We start from the raw sequence: 21,529 nt of genomic DNA, 5'->3' as shown, positions 1-21,529 counted from the left end.
TTAAATTATACATTACGTTTAAATTGTATATATTATTTAATAATTAAAAATAATTATCTCACTGATACTGCAGGTCTCAAAATCTCATCAAATATCATCATCCTGTAGCTTAAAGTGTGATCAGCTCTCTGCGATACTTCGGGGGGAAATGTTTAGATTTCATAGATTCGTTTTCATCACTGCTTTAACTTGTAAAATCTGAGTATTTGAGAGCTATTTGTTGAGTAAATCTGTCTCTGGTGCCAGCAGCAACATGGCGCCCCTCGTTTCAGTGCTGTGTAATGGTTCCTCCCCTCAGCAGAGGGCGCCACTGAGATTCCCGCAGGTCTCATTGTTTACATGTCAGTTGAAGAAGACAGTAGAGCCCCCCCCGCCCCCCATGTCCGCCACTCATAGCCCGTGTCAGCGTGCAGCAGGAGCCAGTGCGACTGGAGAAAGCGAGCCATGGAGGACGGTCAGGAAAACAGTGCGATGAGGGAGCAGAAGAAGAAGGAGCGGCAGGCAGGTGAGCTGCACCACCTGTCAATCAAACCCAGATAGAAGGGCGCGCGCTGTTTTCTGCGACGAGCTTTTTACAGCGAGCTGCTCTGCAGCGGCGTGCAGGGTCTCTCTGGGTAACGGTAACGGTTAAGAGCGCGCGTAGAGGGTGTTAGAGGGTGTGTGTGGTGTGTTAGTGTGTGTGTGTGTGTGTGTGTGGTGTGTTAGAGGGTGTGTGTGGTGTGTTAGAGAGTGTGTGTGTGTGTGTTAGAGGGTGTGTGTGGTGTGTTAGAGGGTGTGTGTTTAGAGTGTGTGTGGTGTGTTAGAGAGAGTGTGTGTGTGTGTGTGTGTGTGGTGTGTTAGAGGGTGTGTGTGGTGTGTTAGAGGGTGTGTGTGTGTTTAGAGTGTGTAGTGTGTTAGAGGGTGTGTGTGTAGTGTGTGGTGTGTTTAGAGTGGGTGTGGTGTGTTAGAGGGTGTGTGTGTAGTGTGTTAGAGGGTGTGTGTGTGTAGTGTGTGGTGTGTTTAGAGTGTGTGTAGTGTGTTAGAGGGTGTGTGTGTAGTGTGTGGTGTGTTTAGAGTGGGTGTGTGTAGTGTGTTAGAGGGTGTGTGTGTGTGTAGTGTGTGGTGTGTTTAGAGTGGGTGTGTGTAGTGTGTTTAGAGTGGGTGTGTGTAGTGTGTTAGAGGGTGTGTGTGTGTAGTGTGTGGTGTGTTTAGAGTGTGTGTGTAGTGTGTTACAGGGTGTGTAGTGTGTTACAGGGTGTGTGGTGTGTTACAGGGTGTGTGTGTAGTGTGTTAGAGGGTGTGTGTTTAGAGTGTGTGTAGTGTGTTAGAGGGTGTGTGTGTGTAGTGTGTTACAGGGTGTGTGGTGTGTTAGAGGGTGTGTGTGTAGTGTGTTAGAGGGTGTGTATTTAGAGTGTGTGTAGTGTGTTAGAGGGTGTGTGTAGTGTGTTAGAGGGTGTGTATTTAGAGTGTGTGTAGTGTGTTAGAGGGTGTGTGTAGTGTGTTAGAGGGTGTGTGTGTAGTGTGTTAGAGGGTGTGTGTGTAGTGTGTTAGAGGGTGTGTGTGTAGTGTGTTAGAGGGTGTGTGTTTAGAGTGTGTGTAGTGTGTTAGAGGGTGTGTGTGTGTAGTGTGTTACAGGGTGTGTGTGTAGTGTGTTAGAGGGTGTGTGTGTAGTGTGTTAGAGGGTGTGTGTTTAGAGTGTGTGTAGTGTGTTAGAGGGTGTGTGTGTGTAGTGTGTTACAGGGTGTGTGGTGTGTTAGAGGGTGTGTGTAGTGTGTTAGAGGGTGTGTATTTAGAGTGTGTGTAGTGTGTTAGAGGGTGTGTGTAGTGTGTTAGAGGGTGTGTGTAGTGTGTTAGAGGGTGTGTGTAGTGTGTTAGAGGGTGTGTGTAGTGTTAGAGGGTGTGTGTAGTGTTAGAGGGTGTGTGTGTAGTGTGTTAGAGGGTGTGTGTTTAGAGTGTGTGTAGTGTGTTAGAGGGTGTGTGGTGTGTTAGAGGGTGTGTGTGTGTGTAGTGTGTTAGAGGGTGTGTGTGTGTGTAGTGTGTTAGAGGGTGTGTGTGGTGTGTTAGAGGGTGTGTGTGGTGTGTTAGAGAGAGTGTGTGTGTGTGTGTAGTGTGTTAGAGGGTGTGTGTGGTGTGTTAGAGGGTGTGTGTGTGTGTGGTGTGTTAGAGAGAGTGTGTGTGTGTGTGTAGTGTGTTAGAGGGTGTGTGTGGTGTGTTAGAGGGTGTGTGTGGTGTGTTAGAGGGTGTGTGTTTAGAGTGTGTGTGGTGTGTTAGAGGGTGTGTGTGGTGTGTTAGAGAGAGTGTGTGTGTGTGTGGTGTGTTAGAGGGTGTGTGTGTAGTGTGTTAGAGGGTGTGTGTGTAGTGTGTTAGAGGGTGTGTTTAGAGTGGGTGTGGTGTGTTTAGAGTGGGTGTGTGTAGTGTGTTAGAGGGTGTGTGTGTGTAGTGTGTGGTGTGTTTAGAGTGTGTGTAGTGTGTTAGAGGGTGTGTGTGTAGTGTGTTACAGGGTGTGTGGTGTGTTACAGGGTGTGTGTGTAGTGTGTTAGAGGGTGTGTGTTTAGAGTGTGTGTAGTGTGTTAGAGGGTGTGTGTGTGTAGTCTGTTGGAGGGTGTGTGTGTGTAGTGTGTTACAGGGTGTGTGGTGTGTTAGAGGGTGTGTGTGTAGTGTGTTAGAGGGTGTGTATTTAGAGTGTGTGTAGTGTGTTAGAGGGTGTGTGTAGTGTGTTAGAGGGTGTGTATTTAGAGTGTGTGTAGTGTGTTAGAGGGTGTGTGTAGTGTGTTAGAGGGTGTGTGTGTAGTGTGTTAGAGGGTGTGTGTGTAGTGTGTGTAGTGTGTTAGAGGGTGTGTGTGTGTAGTGTGTTACAGGGTGTGTGGTGTGTTAGAGGGTGTGTGTAGTGTGTTAGAGGGTGTGTATTTAGAGTGTGTGTAGTGTGTTAGAGGGTGTGTGTAGTGTGTTAGAGGGTGTGTGTAGTGTGTTAGAGGGTGTGTGTAGTGTTAGAGGGTGTGTGTGTGTGTAGTGTGTTAGAGGGTGTGTGTGTGTGTAGTGTGTTAGAGGGTGTGTGTGTGTGTAGTGTGTTAGAGGGTGTGTGTTTAGAGTGTGTGTAGTGTGTTAGAGGGTGTGTGGTGTGTTAGAGGGTGTGTGTGTGTGTAGTGTGTTAGAGGGTGTGTGTAGTGTGTTAGAGGGTGTGTGTGGTGTGTTAGAGGGTGTGTGTGGTGTGTTAGAGAGAGGGTGTGTGTGGTGTGTTAGAGAGAGTGTGTGTGTGTGTAGTGTGTTAGAGGGTGTGTGTGGTGTGTTAGAGGGTGTGTGTGTGTGTGTGGTGTGTTAGAGAGAGTGTGTGTGTGTGTGTAGTGTGTTAGAGGGTGTGTGTGGTGTGTTAGAGGGTGTGTGTGGTGTGTTAGAGGGTGTGTGTTAGAGGGTGTGTGTTTAGAGTGTGTGTGGTGTGTTAGAGGGTGTGTGTGGTGTGTTAGAGAGTGTGTGTGTGTGTGTGGTGTGTTAGAGGGTGTGTGTGTAGTGTGTTAGAGGGTGTGTGTGTAGTGTGTTAGAGGGTGTGTTTAGAGTGGGTGTGGTGTGTTTAGAGTGGGTGTGTGTAGTGTGTTAGAGGGTGTGTGTGTGTAGTGTGTGGTGTGTTTAGAGTGTGTGTAGTGTGTTAGAGGGTGTGTGTGTAGTGTGTTACAGGGTGTGTGGTGTGTTACAGGGTGTGTGTGTAGTGTGTTAGAGGGTGTGTGTTTAGAGTGTGTGTAGTGTGTTAGAGGGTGTGTGTGTGTAGTCTGTTGGAGGGTGTGTGTGTGTAGTGTGTTACAGGGTGTGTAGTGTGTTAGAGGGTGTGTGTGTAGTGTGTTAGAGGGTGTGTGTGTAGTGTGTTAGAGGGTGTGTATTTAGAGTGTGTGTAGTGTGTTAGAGGGTGTGTGTAGTGTGTTACAGGGTGTGTGTGTAGTGTGTTAGAGGGTGTGTGTTTAGAGTGTGTGTAGTGTGTTAGAGGGTGTGTGTGTGTAGTCTGTTGGAGGGTGTGTGTGTAGTCTGTTGGAGGGTGTGTGTGTAGTGTGTTGGAGGGTGTGTGTGTAGTGTGTTAGAGGGTGTGTGTGTTAGAGGGTGTGTGTGTGTGTAGTCTGTTCGAGGGGGTTCTGTTGTCCCTTCGCTTTCTGTTGTGGACGGGACGAGGGCGTGGCCTAAATGCTGCTCCTGTGTTTGGGTCAGATGGAGAAAGAAATCCTTCAGTCTGGCTGTAAAGTTAACTGCTACACTGGAAATAATAATAATAATAATGTAACTTAATAATGTAATTAAAACAGTGGTGTATTATTGTGTATTTTGTGTTCAGTGTAAGAGTCAGTGAAAAGTGACTGTAATTGTAAAAATACTACTACTAATAATAATAATAATAACAACGATAATAATAAGAAAACATATTGATATGTACATCTGATAATGCCCCCACAGTAGCGCAGTGTTGTGCACAGTAAATTACTGTAATTGTAGACATATTAATACTACTACTACTAATAGTTACGTTAAAATAGTCACATATTTGAGATGCTCTTATCCTATATGGTATCTTGTACAGTGTCCACAGTATCTAATCTGTATCAGTGTCAGGACATAAATGTGCTGATTATATCAAAATCATAAATACTTTATTAATTTATTGATCACAGGAGGCAATATATATGATACAATATATAACTTTAATAACAACTATATTCAATAATAAGAATAAAAATAATAATAGTTTAATACTCAAATGCAATTAATTGTAATACAATATTATTATTATTATTATTAGTAGTAGTAGTTGTTGTATATTCAGTCACTTTTATAATAATAATAAAAATAGTAATAATAATAATAATAATAATAATATTCTGAGTTTTTCCACTTAACTTAAAGGCTTTGGACAAATCTCATCCTTTTTATTTTTACAATTAAAAAATAAAAGTGACATAAAAGCAATGACACAACACATATAGACTAAATAATATAAACATATAAAGAATAAATATGAATATAATATAACTGTACATGTCACTTTATATTTAATATACTTAACATAATTGTTTTCTCAGTATAATTGGAATGTAATTAAAAGCAGTGCTGTATTACATTATGAGGACATCCAGCACAGCCATGTCCTGCCAAATGATCTCTGGCACAGGTTTGAGGTACTCTTATTTTGAATGACCCAGTGTAGAATAACAGCAGCTCCACTGTTTGGATTAGGTGGGGTCAGAAACCTTCCTCTGCACCATCAAAGCCTCTTTTTATGTTTGCAGAATTGACATAATTACATACACTTATTAATAATAAGAGCACATTAATAATAACCGGAGCTGAATAATGTACTCAGACCTTATAATACAACTTTAGAAACCAGTGCTGTGTTACATGATTAATAGCAGAGATCCTCACGTATCTGCCAGTATCTAATCTATCTACTCTACTCGAACTAATGGGCCACTTTTTTATGTTACTGTTGTTCAATGAAAACCATGTATCTCCATTCTTGTCCATTTTCTCCATGGTTTGAACCCTGCTGCTGCTGCTCTGGACCAATAGAAATGCTCTAAGATACTTCCATTCTCTTCTGTAAAGTCATTATTTTGGAGATACATGTTTTTCATTGCGATGATCTATTGTATATGGGTTCTGTGTCAAAAATAATCACATTAGCATTGCCACAGAGTAGAAACAGGAGCGCGTTAGATAATGGCTTATGGCACTAAACGTGGAATTCAGCTTCATGGGACCTAATGCAGGATGAAAGCCTCCTCTGTGGTCATGTGGAGTCAGCAGCCACTCTACACTTCCAAGGCTTTAAATCTCATGAATCTGCTAATCTACACTGTAGCCAATGACAGCGGAGGCCTCAGAAGGGCTCAGCATAACTGTTTGCCAGTGTTTCCAAAAGTAATGGCTCACTTTTCTTACTGTGGTATCTCTCTTTAGATCAGTACAATTTCACAGCTGCTGAGACTGAAGGTATGGGACAACTTAAAGCAGCAGTTTTTGCTGTTAGGCTCTGGTGTGCTGAGCTTTTTTTTACGCAGCATGTTTTCCTGTAGAGAGCGAGTGGAGTTTGACCGCTCTTGTGTTGTGGCCGTCTCAGGTTTGTTTAAATACAGCTGCTGTTTTTTTTTTTTTGAGGCTTTCTAATAATCATGGCTTGTCTTTCTAATGCATGCAGCGTAATATAGCATTTACTGAATGTTGAATTTGCTGACATTCAGTGCGGATGTCCATGCTGGCCTGTACAAGAAGGCCTTTCATGATAACTACTTAAAAAAATAATAATTTATGAGTTTGGACGATATATCATCTCATAAATATTCATTTTAAACAATTTTATTTAAAAATGATTTTTTAAAAGATTATTCAGTCATTGGAATGTCAAAAATTTTCAGATATTAATAAATAATGGTTAAAAAAGTAAACAATGTGAATAAAATAAAATGTCATTTTTAAATACTCTTTTTTTTAATTTATTTTTTTTACTGTGTTTACTGGCAGCATCCATTTGGCCTGTATACCCCGTTATGCTTTCTGTGATCGTGCACCATTTTGGGCGGTTATGTTTATATTCACATTGATGAGCATAAGCATCCGTAATAGCCAACTGTCAGGAAGGCCCCTCCCCAAATTTCTTGTATTTGTTCCCGGTTCAAAAAACTGGACGGGATGGTTATGTTTCAGTTGGGCTTTTAGGTTTCTTGTTTTGCCACTTCTCATTACCACTGTATGCGGACATGGTCATCATCCCGGTTTGTCCGTGTTAATGGGTCTCCTTGCTCATGTGGCTTAAAGCCGCGATGCTCATCGCTATCTTACACCCCGCCAACAGTCTATTTTCACGCCTTCCGCCTGCATCGTTTAAACAGCAACAGTGCTTGCGAATATTATCTACGCTGATGTGCAATGGACAACACAGGAGCTCCACTGACTGAAAACAACCCAGGCAGACGCCAACAGTCAGACGTTCGATGCTATCTTGGCAGTGAATTGTCAACACAGGCGCGTGCAGCCCAGCGCTCGTACCCCCTGCTTGTTTCTCACACATGGACGTGCCTGTTGGCAGCTATGCAAACTTTTACATCAACAATAAACAGAATACAAAATAAAATAATAGTATTCTAGAGGTGAGGCGCCCCACCGCTTCAGCAAGCCTTCCCAGACCGCGCGCCATTGAAATAGCAATCCAACAACGTCAGTTCGCACCCGGCTCTTAAAGGGAACGGCGAGTGACATGCTAATTGGTTAATTGCACATTACGCCTAAAACACACCCATTAAGAGAATTAGTACATGTCCTTTCGAGTTTCAAGTCGTGGAAGACGTACTTTTCCCATTGTTACGATAACAAAGACACTGTGTTCATGATACACAAAATTTGTCACGATATTTTGTCATACAGACAGAATTGACCAGTAGCATTGAGAGGCTGAGATATGTGTTGTCTGAGTACCTAGCCAATGTACATCAGATGCGGTTACTGGAAATATTAAACTAGATCTTGTTGGTAAACTAGTGGTCGAGTGGTGGGTCAGTTCTGACAGTGTTGGATTAAAGGTGGTTGAGATGCTTCTCTCTCATGACAGCTATAGTATGGAGTACTGGACCGTAAATGTTATGGTATTGTTTACATATGAAAATGTAATGAATTTGTTTAAATTATTATGCTAAATTGTACTGTTTATAGTTTCTTGTTCAGCAGATGTAAATCAAAGGTATAGAAATTTTATATGGGTTCAAAAAGCCATATCAGGCGCCACTTCTGGGGCCACCATTCCCAGTAAATGTCCGGTGTGGCCCAGGTTCTGGCCACATTACTGATGCTTCAACCAGCTTGTGAGCAACTTGTTTGTGACCGATTATATCATTTCTGCAGTTTGAGGAGACCACCACATTTATTACTACTTAAACCGACTAAAATCTGAATCAGCTGCAGATGATCAGAACACAGGATTCTGGAGGAGCCTGTCCTTTTTAAACCTCAGACATTTAGTCTGGCTAAATCATTTACAAGTGGACAACATATAAAACAACTGACTAACATGGCCAGGTCAGGCCATCCTAGAAAGTTCAGCCCAAGAGCATTGTAGACCGCAAGATGTGTAAAGAAGTCTCCAACAATCCTAACATGTCGTCACAGGGCCGACACTGTCAAAAGTATGAGGTCCTTGAGGAACTTTTGTAGGTTTTTAATTTAAATCAATTTAAAACTGTGGAGGAACCTCTTAGGGTGCTTTGAGGAACCTTTAAGAGAATGTTTTCAGAAGATAACAGTTCCTTGAAGGTTCCTAAAAACACCCGAAGAAATTCCTCCACAGTTTTAAACCGAAGAACCTACAAAGTTCATCAAGCATCTCATACTTTTAACAGTCTACAAGTGGCTCGTACCACAGTTGATGTCAAAGTACAGCATCTACCACCAGAAAGAGACTAAACAGGTTTGATTTGAGCTTTGGACGTAACCCATGCACCCAAAGTACTAAAAAAAGTAGAATATCATGAAAGTGTTCGTAAACTGCCATATTGTATATTAATTACACGTAAAGTGACATGTTTTGAGCCCTTTTTGTCCTGCTTCTGACTTGGTTGATACTTTACCATGAATTACTGCATCACAGTGGCGTGGCATGGAGGCAATCAGTTTGTGGCAATGCTGAGACGTTACAGAAGCCAAGGTTCCTTTCTGTATTGCTGGGCCGTGTGATCAGGTCCAGAGAGTTGGCTGGATAATCAAGCACAGTACAGTAATATCATGATCAGCAAACCACTAGTAGTAGATTTGGCACAGTGGGCAGGTGCTAAGTCCTACTGGAAAGAGGAAATTCGCATTTGCGTAAAGCTTGTCAGCACATGGAAGCATGAAGTAGTCTAAAATTTTCAGTTAGACGACTGTATTGACTTTGGACTTGATAAAACACAGTGGATCAATATAAGCAGATGGCGTGGCACCCCAAACCGTCACAGACTGTGGACACTTCTCACTGGACTTCACTGGACACCTTGGATTCTGTACCCTTTCCACTCCAGAGTCCTTCAGATGCTAGGGCCTTCATTTCCAAATGAAATGCAAAACTACTTTCACCCGAAAAGAGGACTTTGGAGCACTAAGCAACAGTCCAGTTTTCTTTCTCCTCAGCCCAGGGTAAGCACTTCTGATGTTCAGTTGTAGCCCCTGAAGACATCTGTGCGAGGTGCACAGTGTGGTTGGTGCCAGTAAGCTTCCACACCATGTGGGCGACCAGGGTTCGATTCCTGGTCTAGGTGACTATGCTGTGCTACACCAATAAGAGTCCTTGGGCAAGACTCCTAACACTACATTGACCCACCTCTGTAATACGAGTTACCTTGTAAGTCGCTCTGGATAAGAGCATCAGCTAAATGCCATAAATGTAAATGTAAATGTAAGTAATGGCTCCTCAAGCACCAAGTTATTGAATCAACTATTCTTGACAGTCCTCTCAAGGCTGAAGTCATTCCTGTTGCTTGTGCACCTTTTCCTACCACATGTCCCCCTTCCAGCCAGTATGTCACTTTACATGTAATGACTATAATACAAATTTTGGAATTAATTATGAACAAAAATGAGTTTTTCATGATCTACTAAGTTTTTTGAAATGCACTAATATATTACATATACCAACTATGATTTCGTAGCCAGCATTTAACCCCTTAACTCCAAAGCTTATAACACACTGATGCGCATTACCCAGTAACTACAGGGACTTCTGTACAAACTGGTGGGGCTATTCTCCGGTAATAGAAAATTGTAATAACACTTTTTGAGGGGTTAATCTTTCCACCTCGAGCAGTTTAGGGTGTACACACTCCAGCTGTTCCCTCTATTGTTGTCCTAACAATCCAAAAACTCTTGTTTTTTCCTGTGATTGTGTTGTAGACCTGGTCAGCTCCGAAAGTGACATCGGTTTGTGTGGGTGGTTCCTGGTGCTGTTCTCCATCTTGCTGACCCTCCTCACTCTGCCTCTGTCCATATGGATGTGCATCAAGGTAACTCTATGACTGATGGGTATTCCTGACTCTATCTTACACCCTGTGTGTTGACGTAAGGTGCGTTGCGATGCTCATTGCTATCTTGCACCCCGTCAACAGACTGTTTTCACGTTTTCCGCCTGCGAATATTTCTACTCCGATGGGCGTGGCGGTCTCAAAATGAGGTGTGTTCAGGTAAATTTCTGGCCTATTGCTATATTGCCAACGGAAAATACAGGAGCTTCACTGACTGAAAACAACCTAGGCAGACGTCAACAGTCAGACGTTCATGATCTTGGCAGTGAATTGTCAACACAGGCACGTGCAGCCCGACGCTTGTACACCCACGAATGGTTTATTGCATATTACGCCCAAAAGACACTCATGATTAATTAGAAGACTTGCTGTTTTGGGCGTTTTAAGCAAAGACGCACTGACACACCCTAAATCAAGCTGCACAATGCGCTGTCGACGGCTCGCCTAAAGATCACTAAAATAGGGCCCCAGATCTTCAAATGCTAGGCTCCAGAAATTGCTAATGTAACTGCGTTCAGACAATCGTAGAGCAGTGTGACCTCACTGATGATATGTCTGTATCTCTGGCTCTGCTTAGCCTCCAGCACACACACACACACACACACACACACAGTCTTATTGAGTTCATTCTGTGTAACAAAAACTGGGTAGTTTTTCCCTTCCAGTCTCTCACATTTTCAGTCTTTCACACAAACTACTGTGACTCATCCAAACTAGGAATTTGGGTGCATCAAGTACTTGATAAAATCAAGCCCCTATCCATGCAGTCTGCCTTTACACAGATTAGCGAAAGAGTGGGAGGTTCTAAAGAGCTCACTGAACTCCAGCATGGTTCTGTATGTAATAGGATCACCGCTGCACCAACAACAAGTCAGATGGTGAAATTTCCTCCTTCCTAGATCTTCCTCCATCAGCTGTGAGTGGTATTATTATTGAACAGTGGAAGCGTTTAGGAGGACCCATGGAGAGCAGCTCAGCCACCGAGTGTCTGTCAGACCACGTAAAGTTACAGAGCGGGGTCAGGGCCGAGTGCTTAGCTGAGAGCACAGTGCAGAATAGTCTCCAGCACTCTCCTTCTGACTGCTAAACTGCAAGGGGTGAACGACTCCATATTAATGCCTGTGGGTTTGGAACAGGATGTCATAATGGCTCCTGTAATGTGAAAAGCTTGGTGTAATGTGTAGGTGTCCCAATACTTTTGTCTATATAGTGTCTATTACTTGCCTATAGATTAGAGGTGTGCAGCAGGCATTGACCAAGTTCGGAAGAATTGTCTAAGTGTAGTTTTCTGTAAACCGTTATACAGTTATCAGAATTTTGAACATTAAAAGCATCAGAATTTTGCATCTCCTCTGGTCTTGATGACCGTCTCACACCGCTTTGTCATATATTCGTAACGTTTTCTTAGAAAGATACAAACCATGGGGGTTCAATCTGTACAGGTCACGGTTTATCTGTGCTCCATTACACCAATAATTAAGCCTATAAGTGAGATGTTATTGACAGCTGGACTCTTTCTGTCATTCCTGCAGATAGTGAAGGAGTACGAACGGGCTATAATCTTTCGCCTGGGGCGTATTTTGCGGGGAGGAGCCAAAGGACCAGGTAAGAAAAACAGACCTTAAGCCACTGATTTACTAAGTAGTAATAGTAAATATGTGACTTTGGTTGAGGTGAAATGTGCTCAGATGTGGTTTTACAAGCCTGCCACCCTATATTTACCACCCTGTTATTTTGTGGATTTTTCTTTTAATGTGGGCTTATGGGAAAAAAGTACAATATGAAAAGCCCTTCTATCTACACCACAGATCACAGAATAGCAGCACAGTGAGCGGTGCTACACGCTGTTAGCTAGTGTTGATTTTAGCCCTTTTTTAGCCTCACTTTTATAGTCTCTGTTGTGTTTAGCCTTTAGCCAGATAGTGGGCTGGATGTATGTACTAGTGCATCTAAGAAAATTGGGAAAATCTGGGTAAACTGTCATATTTTATAATAACTACACAAAGTGATATGTAATTGTTTGGTTTTATTTTTTAAGGTTTATATAATATTTGGGAAATCCAATATGTCAGAAAGCATCAATATTAAAACAAAAAAAAAATGCTTGAAATGTTGAAAACATTTTGAAGTAAATAAATTACAGATTTTAAGTTGATGATAAACAATAATGAGCTTTTTCATAATTATGAAATACATTTTAAGGGTGTAAATAAAATGAGGCCAGGCTATAATGTAACAGTCTTGCTGGATTACAGTACAGTTTAAATTGAGAGGTGCATATACACCTTATATGTACCAAACGTCCCTTATTTTACTCTGCCAAAAAGGTAAATACAGTTTAACATTCTAGGATGAAATAAAATAACATTCCTGTGTTTCCGTTAAACTACGCTGTGTATAATATGACGAGATGTGTAATGTGTCTGAGATTGGGCTCATACATGCTTTACTGCTGTGACAGCACCAGGACTCAGACAGTGAGAAGAGTGTGTGAAGGATTTAATGTGACCTCAGACAGTATTAGGAAACAAAATTCCAGCTAATAGAGTAATCACCCACACGCTCCTCTCGGCCTTTAGTGGTCAGATGTTTTTCGTCCTGTTTGTTTGTGAACCTGCTTGGCGAGGTGGCCGACAGAAAGACCACAGGGTCTGCTTACATGAGAAACTCCTTTATTTGCTGCTGCATCACTGTGGTCTTCGTGGTGCAGAGAATAAACAATGTGCCTTTTTCCATTTCCCCTGACCTACATTTAGTTCCACTCTTTGCGCAGGCAGAGGTTTGAACTGCCGGCGGAGATCAAGTCCGATAGATAGAGAGAACAATAGCAGAACTTGGGCAGTATTCCTGCTTGTGTAAGCACACACATCTGAGTCAGACAGATTTTGCAGTCTGAAACGAGCCGAGAGCTATTCCAGAAAATGTGCTTTCAGAGGAAATGCAGTGCTGTGCAAAATCAGAGATGAGATCACCCTCAGCTTATTTGGTTCCTCTTAAAATGCATATGCCTTTGCATGCAAGCCCATTGTTTTTTTGTTTTTTTTGAGTTTAGACACAATATTTCCATGAAAAAGGCAAAAGAAAATGATGAAATCCAGTCAAATGGGACTCCTAACAACCATGCAAGACCAGGTAGCCCAGCAGATAACAAACTAGCCTCAGAGTCCAGACCTCAACATTATTGAATGATCGGATGACATGGATGATGAGAAGCAGAAAATGCTCCAAACTCTAAAACTGGTTATTAAATAAATGAAGGGGATTGATAAATATTGATATCAAAGTATCACAATATAATGTTGTATCGAAAGTACTGTATTCTAAAAACACGGTACAGATTTTGTAATTGTTGTACAGTGTTGCAGTCTGTCTTCAGATCCCACTTTTCAGATTGGATAAAATTGTATTAGAGATCCCACTAACCATTATATTTCGATCGGTGATTTAGCTGATTCATCGATTAATCTAAACAATTAATTTTCCTTCAAAAAAGTTACATTTGGCATTTAAAATGATCTTACTTTTACAAAACCATTAATAACTGTTAAAAACCTGTAGAACCTCAGCAGAACAGGCAGCAGTGCAGTGAGGAATGTAACAAAACCCCTTATTAAAGTGGATGTGACACAAACACAAAGAAATGTGCTTAAAATAATGAACTAATAGATTAGTTAGATGGTTTATATCCAAGCCCAAAGCACATAAACACACAGTGGCAGCATCAGTCAACATTTAGATTCCAGGCTTATCCTTTTCTCTCAGTCATGTATTCACTGGTAAATCTAAGGTAGCGGGCAGACGAGCACATTGCTTTAATGGCGTGTGCATTAAGCTTGTGTATTGCACGAATGCTGCACTGGTATACCTCCAAAACTAGAAACAGCTGACCTCAAGGAGCAGTTACGTATTAGTAATGAGGATAGAAGTAATTATTCATTTTGGAGAAAAATTCAAATAATGTTAAAACGATGTGTCGACATAAAATATTAATGTTGGCGCTAAAATTGCGTCATCAACCACAGCTACTAATCTAAAATTTTCTGCTGATTTTTAATGCTCTGACTATGAATGCAGTATATCTTGCTTACAGTATCGCAAAATTATTAATACTGCATTGTGATGCGTATCATATATCATATCATATCGCCAGGTTCTTGCCAATACACAGCCCTAGATGTCTCTGACTTCTGCACAGCACTGTAGATTTGTGCATTTTATACATAAGATTGATCTATATGATGGCAAGAGGTTGTCTGCGTCATACACAAAGGGATATTATTGGTTGTACTCTCAGCTCTTATTTAAAAGTCTACTGTATGATCTTACATTTGCTGCTGGCTTACGAAAAGAGTGCGGCATGAGCTTAGTCACAGTCCTCCACAGCCTGTCTGCCTCTAACGGCAGCCATCTAATTCACTTAATGGACCAGGCAGCGTAACTGATGGGCATCTTCACGATCTTTGGCTCTGTTGCCATGGAGCTGTGACGTACGATTAGGAACTGCTGTGCAACATGGATCTTAAATGGTGTCCACTCACTTGGTCATGGTCAGGTCAATGCCATATGATGCCATATTTACAGTAGTGTAGTCGACTGCATAATATAATATGCAGTTAATATGAATTTTGAAATACGGTATCCTGTTCTTTATTATATGGGCAGAAGTATTGGGACACCTGCTTGTTCATTGTTTCTTTTGAAATCAAGGAAATGAGGAAATTGTTTATTCTGCTTTTGTTGGAGGAACTGTCTCTACTGTCCAGGGAAGAAGGCTTTCTACTAGATTTTGGAGGAGCTTTGCTGTGAGGATTTGATTGCATTTAGTAACAAGAGGATGTTGGACAATCACCCACCCCACCTCATCCCCAACTCCCAATACATTCATTAGAAGGGGTGTTTATACACATTTGGACATATAGCATACACTGTATTAAGCTGGTCTTGACCAATACTATGTCGTCTTTAGCTATAAAGCCACTGTTAATTTGATGGTTACGGTTAAGTGTGTTACTGCTAGGCTGCATTCTTTACACTTTATTTCTGCTTCCAAACCAGTGTCTCAGGACCGCCTGGTCTGAAGTGGCATCATATATCCTATTGGTCGTGATCCCTTTGCACTATCTATTAATAGAAAAGCTTATATTGGTAGTTTCGTAATCATAGGTTATAATCTGCAGTCTCAAGCTGCTACATTACCTTTCAGCAAGCCTTGGCAACAGTGGCAGTTCTGGGGTGTCATAAATAGGGCAGCCAAAGCCCATTTTGGGGGGTCTGAAGTCCCCCGTAAACCCCTGTGTGTTTATCATTCTAAGAAAAATCCCAGAAACGGTCATTATTTGTTCTTTTTTATGTGACCATTGCTATTGGATGATTTTTTTGAGACAGTAGTGAAAACACTGTTTATTTGGAAATATTTTTTTAAAAAATTTCCTCTCCAGTTGAATAATTTGTAATTCAACTCAGTAGCCAGGACTCCATCATCACACAAAGCTCCGAGTCCTGGGAGGGTGAAGACTTGCGTGTGTGTGCTTCCTCAGAGTAATATGAATCCAGCCAACCACTTCTGTTTTAGCTAATGCAGCATCATTGAACAGCTGAGCAGACGCTTGGAAGAGAATGCAGTAAAAAGATAATGAGAAAGGGGCCTAACTACTCATTCAGAGAGAGCAGGGGGACTCCCAGTGAGGTATCACTGCGGATCAAACCTGCAGCTTCTCAATAATGGGGACAATGTTAAGATGGCTGCGCCACTTGGGAGCCTGAAGGGCAGCATTTTAGGGCTACCTGACGGGCATGTCAAGTCTCCATGCCCATACACCGCCACAGACCCAAAAAAAGCACTAGAACAGTCGGCGTCAATCTGCTCAAAACCATATAAATACACCACCAACTTTTTTCCGTTCTGTTCTGTGGAGCGATTCAACACATATGGAACAGTTCGGGCTTACGGATCAGCGGCATGTTTGCAGGAGGAGGAGGAGGAGGAGGAATGAAGCATGCACTGAAAAGAACCCCCGGCCAACAGTGCAGCATAGCAGTGGTTTGTGAGGAAGCTGAAGCTTGGGCCTCAGTGAACCTCCTAACAGGATTTGAAGAAGGCGGTTGCAGCACACAAACCCAAGAATATCAGTGAACTGGAGGCCACTGCCCCTGAGGAATGGGCTAAGATTCCATGGATGGAAAGTGAACGTAAGCAGAATATTCTGAGGTCCTTTGTGGTGCGAGAGTCCAACAGCTGAGAACTTTCCATGTTTTATTGGGAGTCGAGAGCATTTTCTGTTATGTGGGACATTAACAGACTAAACAAGATCCTAGGAAAGGCTGGCATAGTCATTTGGGCTTCATTGGACACAGTGTAGAAGATGGTTGTGGAAAGGAGGATAGTGGAAGGATCTCCCAGGCCTCCCTCTCTTTTCCACCTGTATACAGACTGTAGTTGAGCAGCCTTGCTATAACCTATGTGGCAGTGAGGAGGCGGGAGTGAGCCGTGGGCATACACCCTACACCTGCCAGGTTAACGGCATAGAAAAAGCATGCTCAGTCGCACACGAAAGGGAACACAGAGAGCATGCGATGGCTGAGCTGCCAGAGACTGGAATAATCTGTATATGCGTGTAAGAGACCGCTAGAGCCCGATTAGGGCCGTTATGCTCTTTTGACGTTTTCATTTGGTTGTGGTGGAGGGTGGAAAGTAAAGGTATGTGTGTCAGTCACTTGAGCCTTGTGTTTGTGTCGTCTCTGAGGTGGTCACGCCAGGACCCCCAGGGGTCGTGTCGCACGTATCTTTACTTTATATTTGGCCTTTGCCCGTGCTCTATATTTTGTAATATGACCTTGCAACATTCCAGGGAATTTCCAGTAGGACCACAGCGTTGAAGGAAGTAGCTAACTTTAGAACTAGACAACATTGTTGTCACTGATGCCTTGAAAGCCAGCGATACCCGGGAAGCCATTGAGGAGCTTCCAACTGATGTCCATCATTCCTCCCGCCGTGTTGCCACTACATGCCTTATTCGGTAACTCCTGCTAACTTGCGTTTCCAGTAAGCAGATAGAGTGTTTCCCGTTGTTGGTTATGTAAATTTGGGCTGTACATGACCTCTCTCAGGAATGTGTTGCATACAAACAATGCATGCATTCCTCCTAAAAGGGTGAGAATGGGTGGTATTTTCCACTAGTTCCTGAAGTGCACCATAATAGTTCAGGCAAAGTAAACCGATCATGTCTGCTGTCTGGCCAACTTCCCAGTTTCCTTTTGAAAGTACTTCCCTTTGAAAAAGTATGCCAGACAACCAGCACTCAGTTGAACCGGCCTGTTTGCCTTCCCCGTCACATCCCACCAAGCTTTCCTATAGCAGGCAATATCACTCCAAGCTTTTGATTCTTTATTCAAGAGTATGGCTTTAGGAGATGCAATTTGAATGAGAACAGACATTCATAGCCTGCAGTTTATAGGCGTATGTATTTGGAATTCTTGACAGCTGCAGCTGACAGAGTGTGTACATCATCCTCAGAGAGCTAGAATAAGATTTACTACCTTGCTAAACAGCTCTCAGTGGACTGAACTGATTTGTCCATGCAGAAATGAAGAGGAAACGTATTCTTATGTTTGTAGCCCTCAGCACCTTGTGGGAAAGCGCTCTGGTAGTGCATCATTCTGGTGTTCTCAAAGCAAAGCCAGACACGAGTAGTGAAGACGGTGGTGTTAGTAGCATCATTGCTGTGTCCAGTCTCAGACATTAGCAGTGGTGGCTCGGTAGTTCCAGCTCTGTGTTATTGATCACAGGGTTGTGGGTTCAGTACCAAGGTCCACTAAGCTGCCACTGTTTGGCCCTTGATCAAGACCCTTAACCTCTCTGCTCCAGGGGAGCTGTAGCACGGCTGACCCTGTGCTCTGACCGCAGCTTTCTAAGCTGGGATATGCAAAGTAAAAGTATATACGAGTGTCGTGTGCAGAGTGGAGGGGGCTGTTTCTGCAGAAAACTGCAGTCATCAATAGTAGAGCCATAGCTTACACTAGAGGACTGCATTAGGGCCGAAATGTTGTCGAAAACAATTGCCAGCTACATGCCAATAATCAGAAAGGGGCTTAATACTTTGAAGATGTAGTGATGCTGCATACTGAATGGAGTAATGTAATTCCATTACAATATTTAATAGAATTATTCAGGATACAGATGGATAAGACACGTAGGATAATCTGTGCTGTTTTAATTTGATTTATTCACATTCTAATGTCTCACTGTTTCTTTAATTGAACATTTCCTGTATTTAAATAAAAATAGCTTTTGTTCAAATAAAAATAGCTTTTTGCTCCTCTCTGCTCCAGTCCTTCTTCTCTCAGAGCCCCCAGAGCAGGACTGCTGCCGCCCACCAGTTCTAATCTTATCATTTGCAAAACCGTGTTCAATCATGTCTGCTACTGAGGCATGTCTGCTAGCTGCCCGTTCAGTCTAGGGACATCTGTAGCAGCATTGTGATATTTTGTTGTTCTGTGATATACATACATACATACACACACACACACACACATACAGACATACATACATACATACATACATACATATATATATATATATATATATATATATATATATATATATATATATATATATATATATATATATATATAATATGTAATGTGTGGTATGCCTTATAAACTGGCTACACGAGAATTTATTTTTCTTATAACACGTCTGTGTATGGAAGACTGTCCCTGAACAACACAGAAAAACAAATTAGATTGGACTAATGTAACGCTCTCCTTTCTGGACCACCAACAGCTACAACACACCAGTTACAGTAAATTCAAACATCTGCTGCATGGGTACTGACTACGACCAGATGGGAACCTGGTTACCTGTTTGTTTTCGTATTGATTTAAAAATTCTGTTATTAGTTTATAAAGCTCTACATGGTCTTGCACCAGACTACCTCACTGAAATGCATTCAGCTTATGAGCCAAGAAGGTCCCTCAGATCCTTCTGATCTTCTCTTTTAGTTGTTCCACGAAGAAAAACAAAAAAACTTTGGTGATGCTGCTTTTAGCCACTACGCTCCAAAATGCTGGAACAACCTTCCAACTGAGAGAAGCTTAAAACATTGAAATCTTTCAGCGCAAACTAAAAAACTATTTATTCAGTCTGGCTCTTTTTTTAGTGTTTTGTAAAAACTTTCTCTTAGTCTTAATATCCATACTTATATACTTTGATTTGTATTTGATCTGTTTTTATTATCTGCAATATTTTATGTTTTATTTTGTCTACTATTTTATATAATTTTTGTATTATTGATTTAGTTTGATTTTGTTTTATTAGTACAAATGTAGTATCTTAATTATTTACCTTTTATTTTTAAATTAAATATTACATTTTATTATTATTATTTTATTATTATTTATTATTATTCTTTCTCTTTATTCTATCCTCATTTCATCAATCACTTGTGAAGCACCTTAAATTTCAATTTTATTTGTCTGAAAGGTGCTATATAAATAAAGTTTGATTAGATTGATAAATATTGTTATTGGTAAATAATGTTGGGCAGATATAATCATCATGGAAACTGAGAACAGTGCAGATTCTCCTGTTGTATAAAGCAAGTTGCAGCATAGTGTACAATTTAATTTGCCTTACATGACATTGCACATCCTGCAACGTGACTCTTATAGCGCATGCACGCATTGCGATGACGATACTGAAACTACATGAAAACTACTGAATTTAAAATGAAATAATTACAATGTGGCTGAAGTGCAGATTCTCAGCTGTAATTCAAGAGATTTCACACATATTGCATTAGCCCTTTAGAAATGTAGGAAGAACTGACATTATCACTTGTTAGGAGATTTGAATAAAGTAAAATAGTAAAAAGAAATGGAAATAAGTGATCTAGCATTTTACAGCTCGAACACCATTGAGGTTCACTGTAATTACAGCCTGTTACTGTTTGTATGACTTACTGCACCTGGTTGTTTAAGGACAAATGGGTAAATTGGTCATTTTACGGCTCTAGTTCCACAGAAATGTAGCAGAATTACTTCATTGTACTGTTTTAACATCCAGTAAATATTTGAAAGCATCAGATAAAAGAGATATTATATTAACCATTCATTTTTCTATGCTTGTTGCTGTTACAGTGACTTATTTAGTCATTATTTGCATTTATCATATAAATGTGTTTTTTTTGTTTGTTTGTTTTAACACACTACTGATTAAAATATTTATGAAAGCTGGCAGCCTATTTAGGATTAATAACTGAATAATATTCAAGGGCTCAGGAGCTTTCATTTCCAGAGTGATCTGCTGATGCTGAGGTTCTGCTGTACAGTTCAGGTGGATGCTTTATGAGAACTGAAGTAGCTTAGGAAAGTGAAAATGCGTGGTTAAGGGGGATGTAAACTCTGAGTAAACAGTAGACAGGATGAGCCTTCGCCCACATCTGTACACTTAAGCACAATTCTGTGGTGCTGGGGATATTTGAAGGAGCATATGCCATATATATGTGCCACTTAAGCGCTTAAGTCACCTTGAAATTATATCTGGTTCTCATGAGTTAATTTATAAGAGATGATTAATGAGTGTGTATCTGTGTGATGTGATCTATCTGCAGGTCTTTTCTTTATACTACCCTGCACGGACAGCTTCATTAATGTGGACATGCGCACCATCACCTTTGACATCCCCCCACAGGAGGTGAGATATACCCCCACATACATGCGCTGACAAAAGATCACATGGTCTTGCACTTTCACCCACACTCATGCTTCACCCACACCTTGTGGCTTGTGGGTGCAACCTGCAAATCATGTGGGATGCAGCTAAGCAGAAAAGAGCAGTCAATTCTGAAAGGGGGGGGGGGGTTCACATCGGCCCATGTTATAGAAACAGTCTTTATTCTTGTTGTTTATGTTGTTTGTAATATGTAAATATTATTAAAGCTTTAAAACTCTCTATTCTCTGCCCAGTATGTGTTTAAATATCGTGATTTTTAAGATGTCAGAATAGTGTACTTCTGGCACTGTAACCAAAATACTCGATTTAACTTTATTGGGAAATGGTTATGAGCCCATGAGCAAGGGGAGCCCATGAGCAAGAAATATCCATTCTTGCATATTGCTGCTTTAAGTGTTTGTCTGGATGTTCCTGTCAGGTCCTGACGAAAGACTCCGTGACTGTTAGTGTGGACGGTGTGGTGTATTACCGAGTGCAGAACGCCACCCTGGCCGTGGCCAACATCACCAACGCTGATGCTGCCACACGCCTTCTGGCTCAAACCACCCTGAGGAACGTGCTGGGCACCAAAAACCTGGCCGAGATTCTGTCTGACCGTGAGGAGATCGCCCATAGCATGCAGGTTTGACTCGCTCACCCGTAGGCAGAAACATGTTACTCCAACACACATGCAGAATTCCTCAGAACAGCCTTTTCTGTTCTGTTACACTGTATATGGACAAAAGTATTTGGACACCTGCTTACTTACCATTTCTTCTGAATTAAGTTTATTAAGCAAAAGTTTATCCTGCTTTTGTTGGAG

General features: G+C 41.5%; 1 protein-coding gene across 2 annotated transcripts in view; it reads left to right on the top strand.

Annotated features, from left to right (window-relative positions):
* The first annotated feature begins 359 nt into the window (after positions 1–359).
* stom (stomatin) overlaps positions 360–21,529 on the top strand; it is a 28,491-nt gene continuing 7,321 nt past the window's right edge. Inside the window, exons 1-6 of one of the 2 annotated variants that reach the window (XM_072662205.1) lie at positions 360–505; positions 5,914–5,946; positions 9,868–9,977; positions 11,528–11,600; positions 20,606–20,688; positions 21,146–21,349. In XM_072662205.1, coding sequence (XP_072518306.1) covers positions 445–505; positions 5,914–5,946; positions 9,868–9,977; positions 11,528–11,600; positions 20,606–20,688; positions 21,146–21,349 — 564 coding nt within the window. In that variant the 5' untranslated portion in view covers positions 360–444. The remainder of the gene's footprint in view (positions 506–5,913; positions 5,947–9,867; positions 9,978–11,527; positions 11,601–20,605; positions 20,689–21,145; positions 21,350–21,529) is intronic. The other variant, XM_072662206.1, reaches the window with a different exon arrangement.

This window comes from Salminus brasiliensis, chromosome 18 (genome assembly GCF_030463535.1).
Source record: "Salminus brasiliensis chromosome 18, fSalBra1.hap2, whole genome shotgun sequence".
NCBI classification, from domain to species: domain Eukaryota; kingdom Metazoa; phylum Chordata; class Actinopteri; order Characiformes; family Bryconidae; genus Salminus; species Salminus brasiliensis.
The sequence above is the reverse complement of the archived record's forward strand: the minus strand, read 5'-3'. Positions and strand labels throughout refer to the sequence as shown.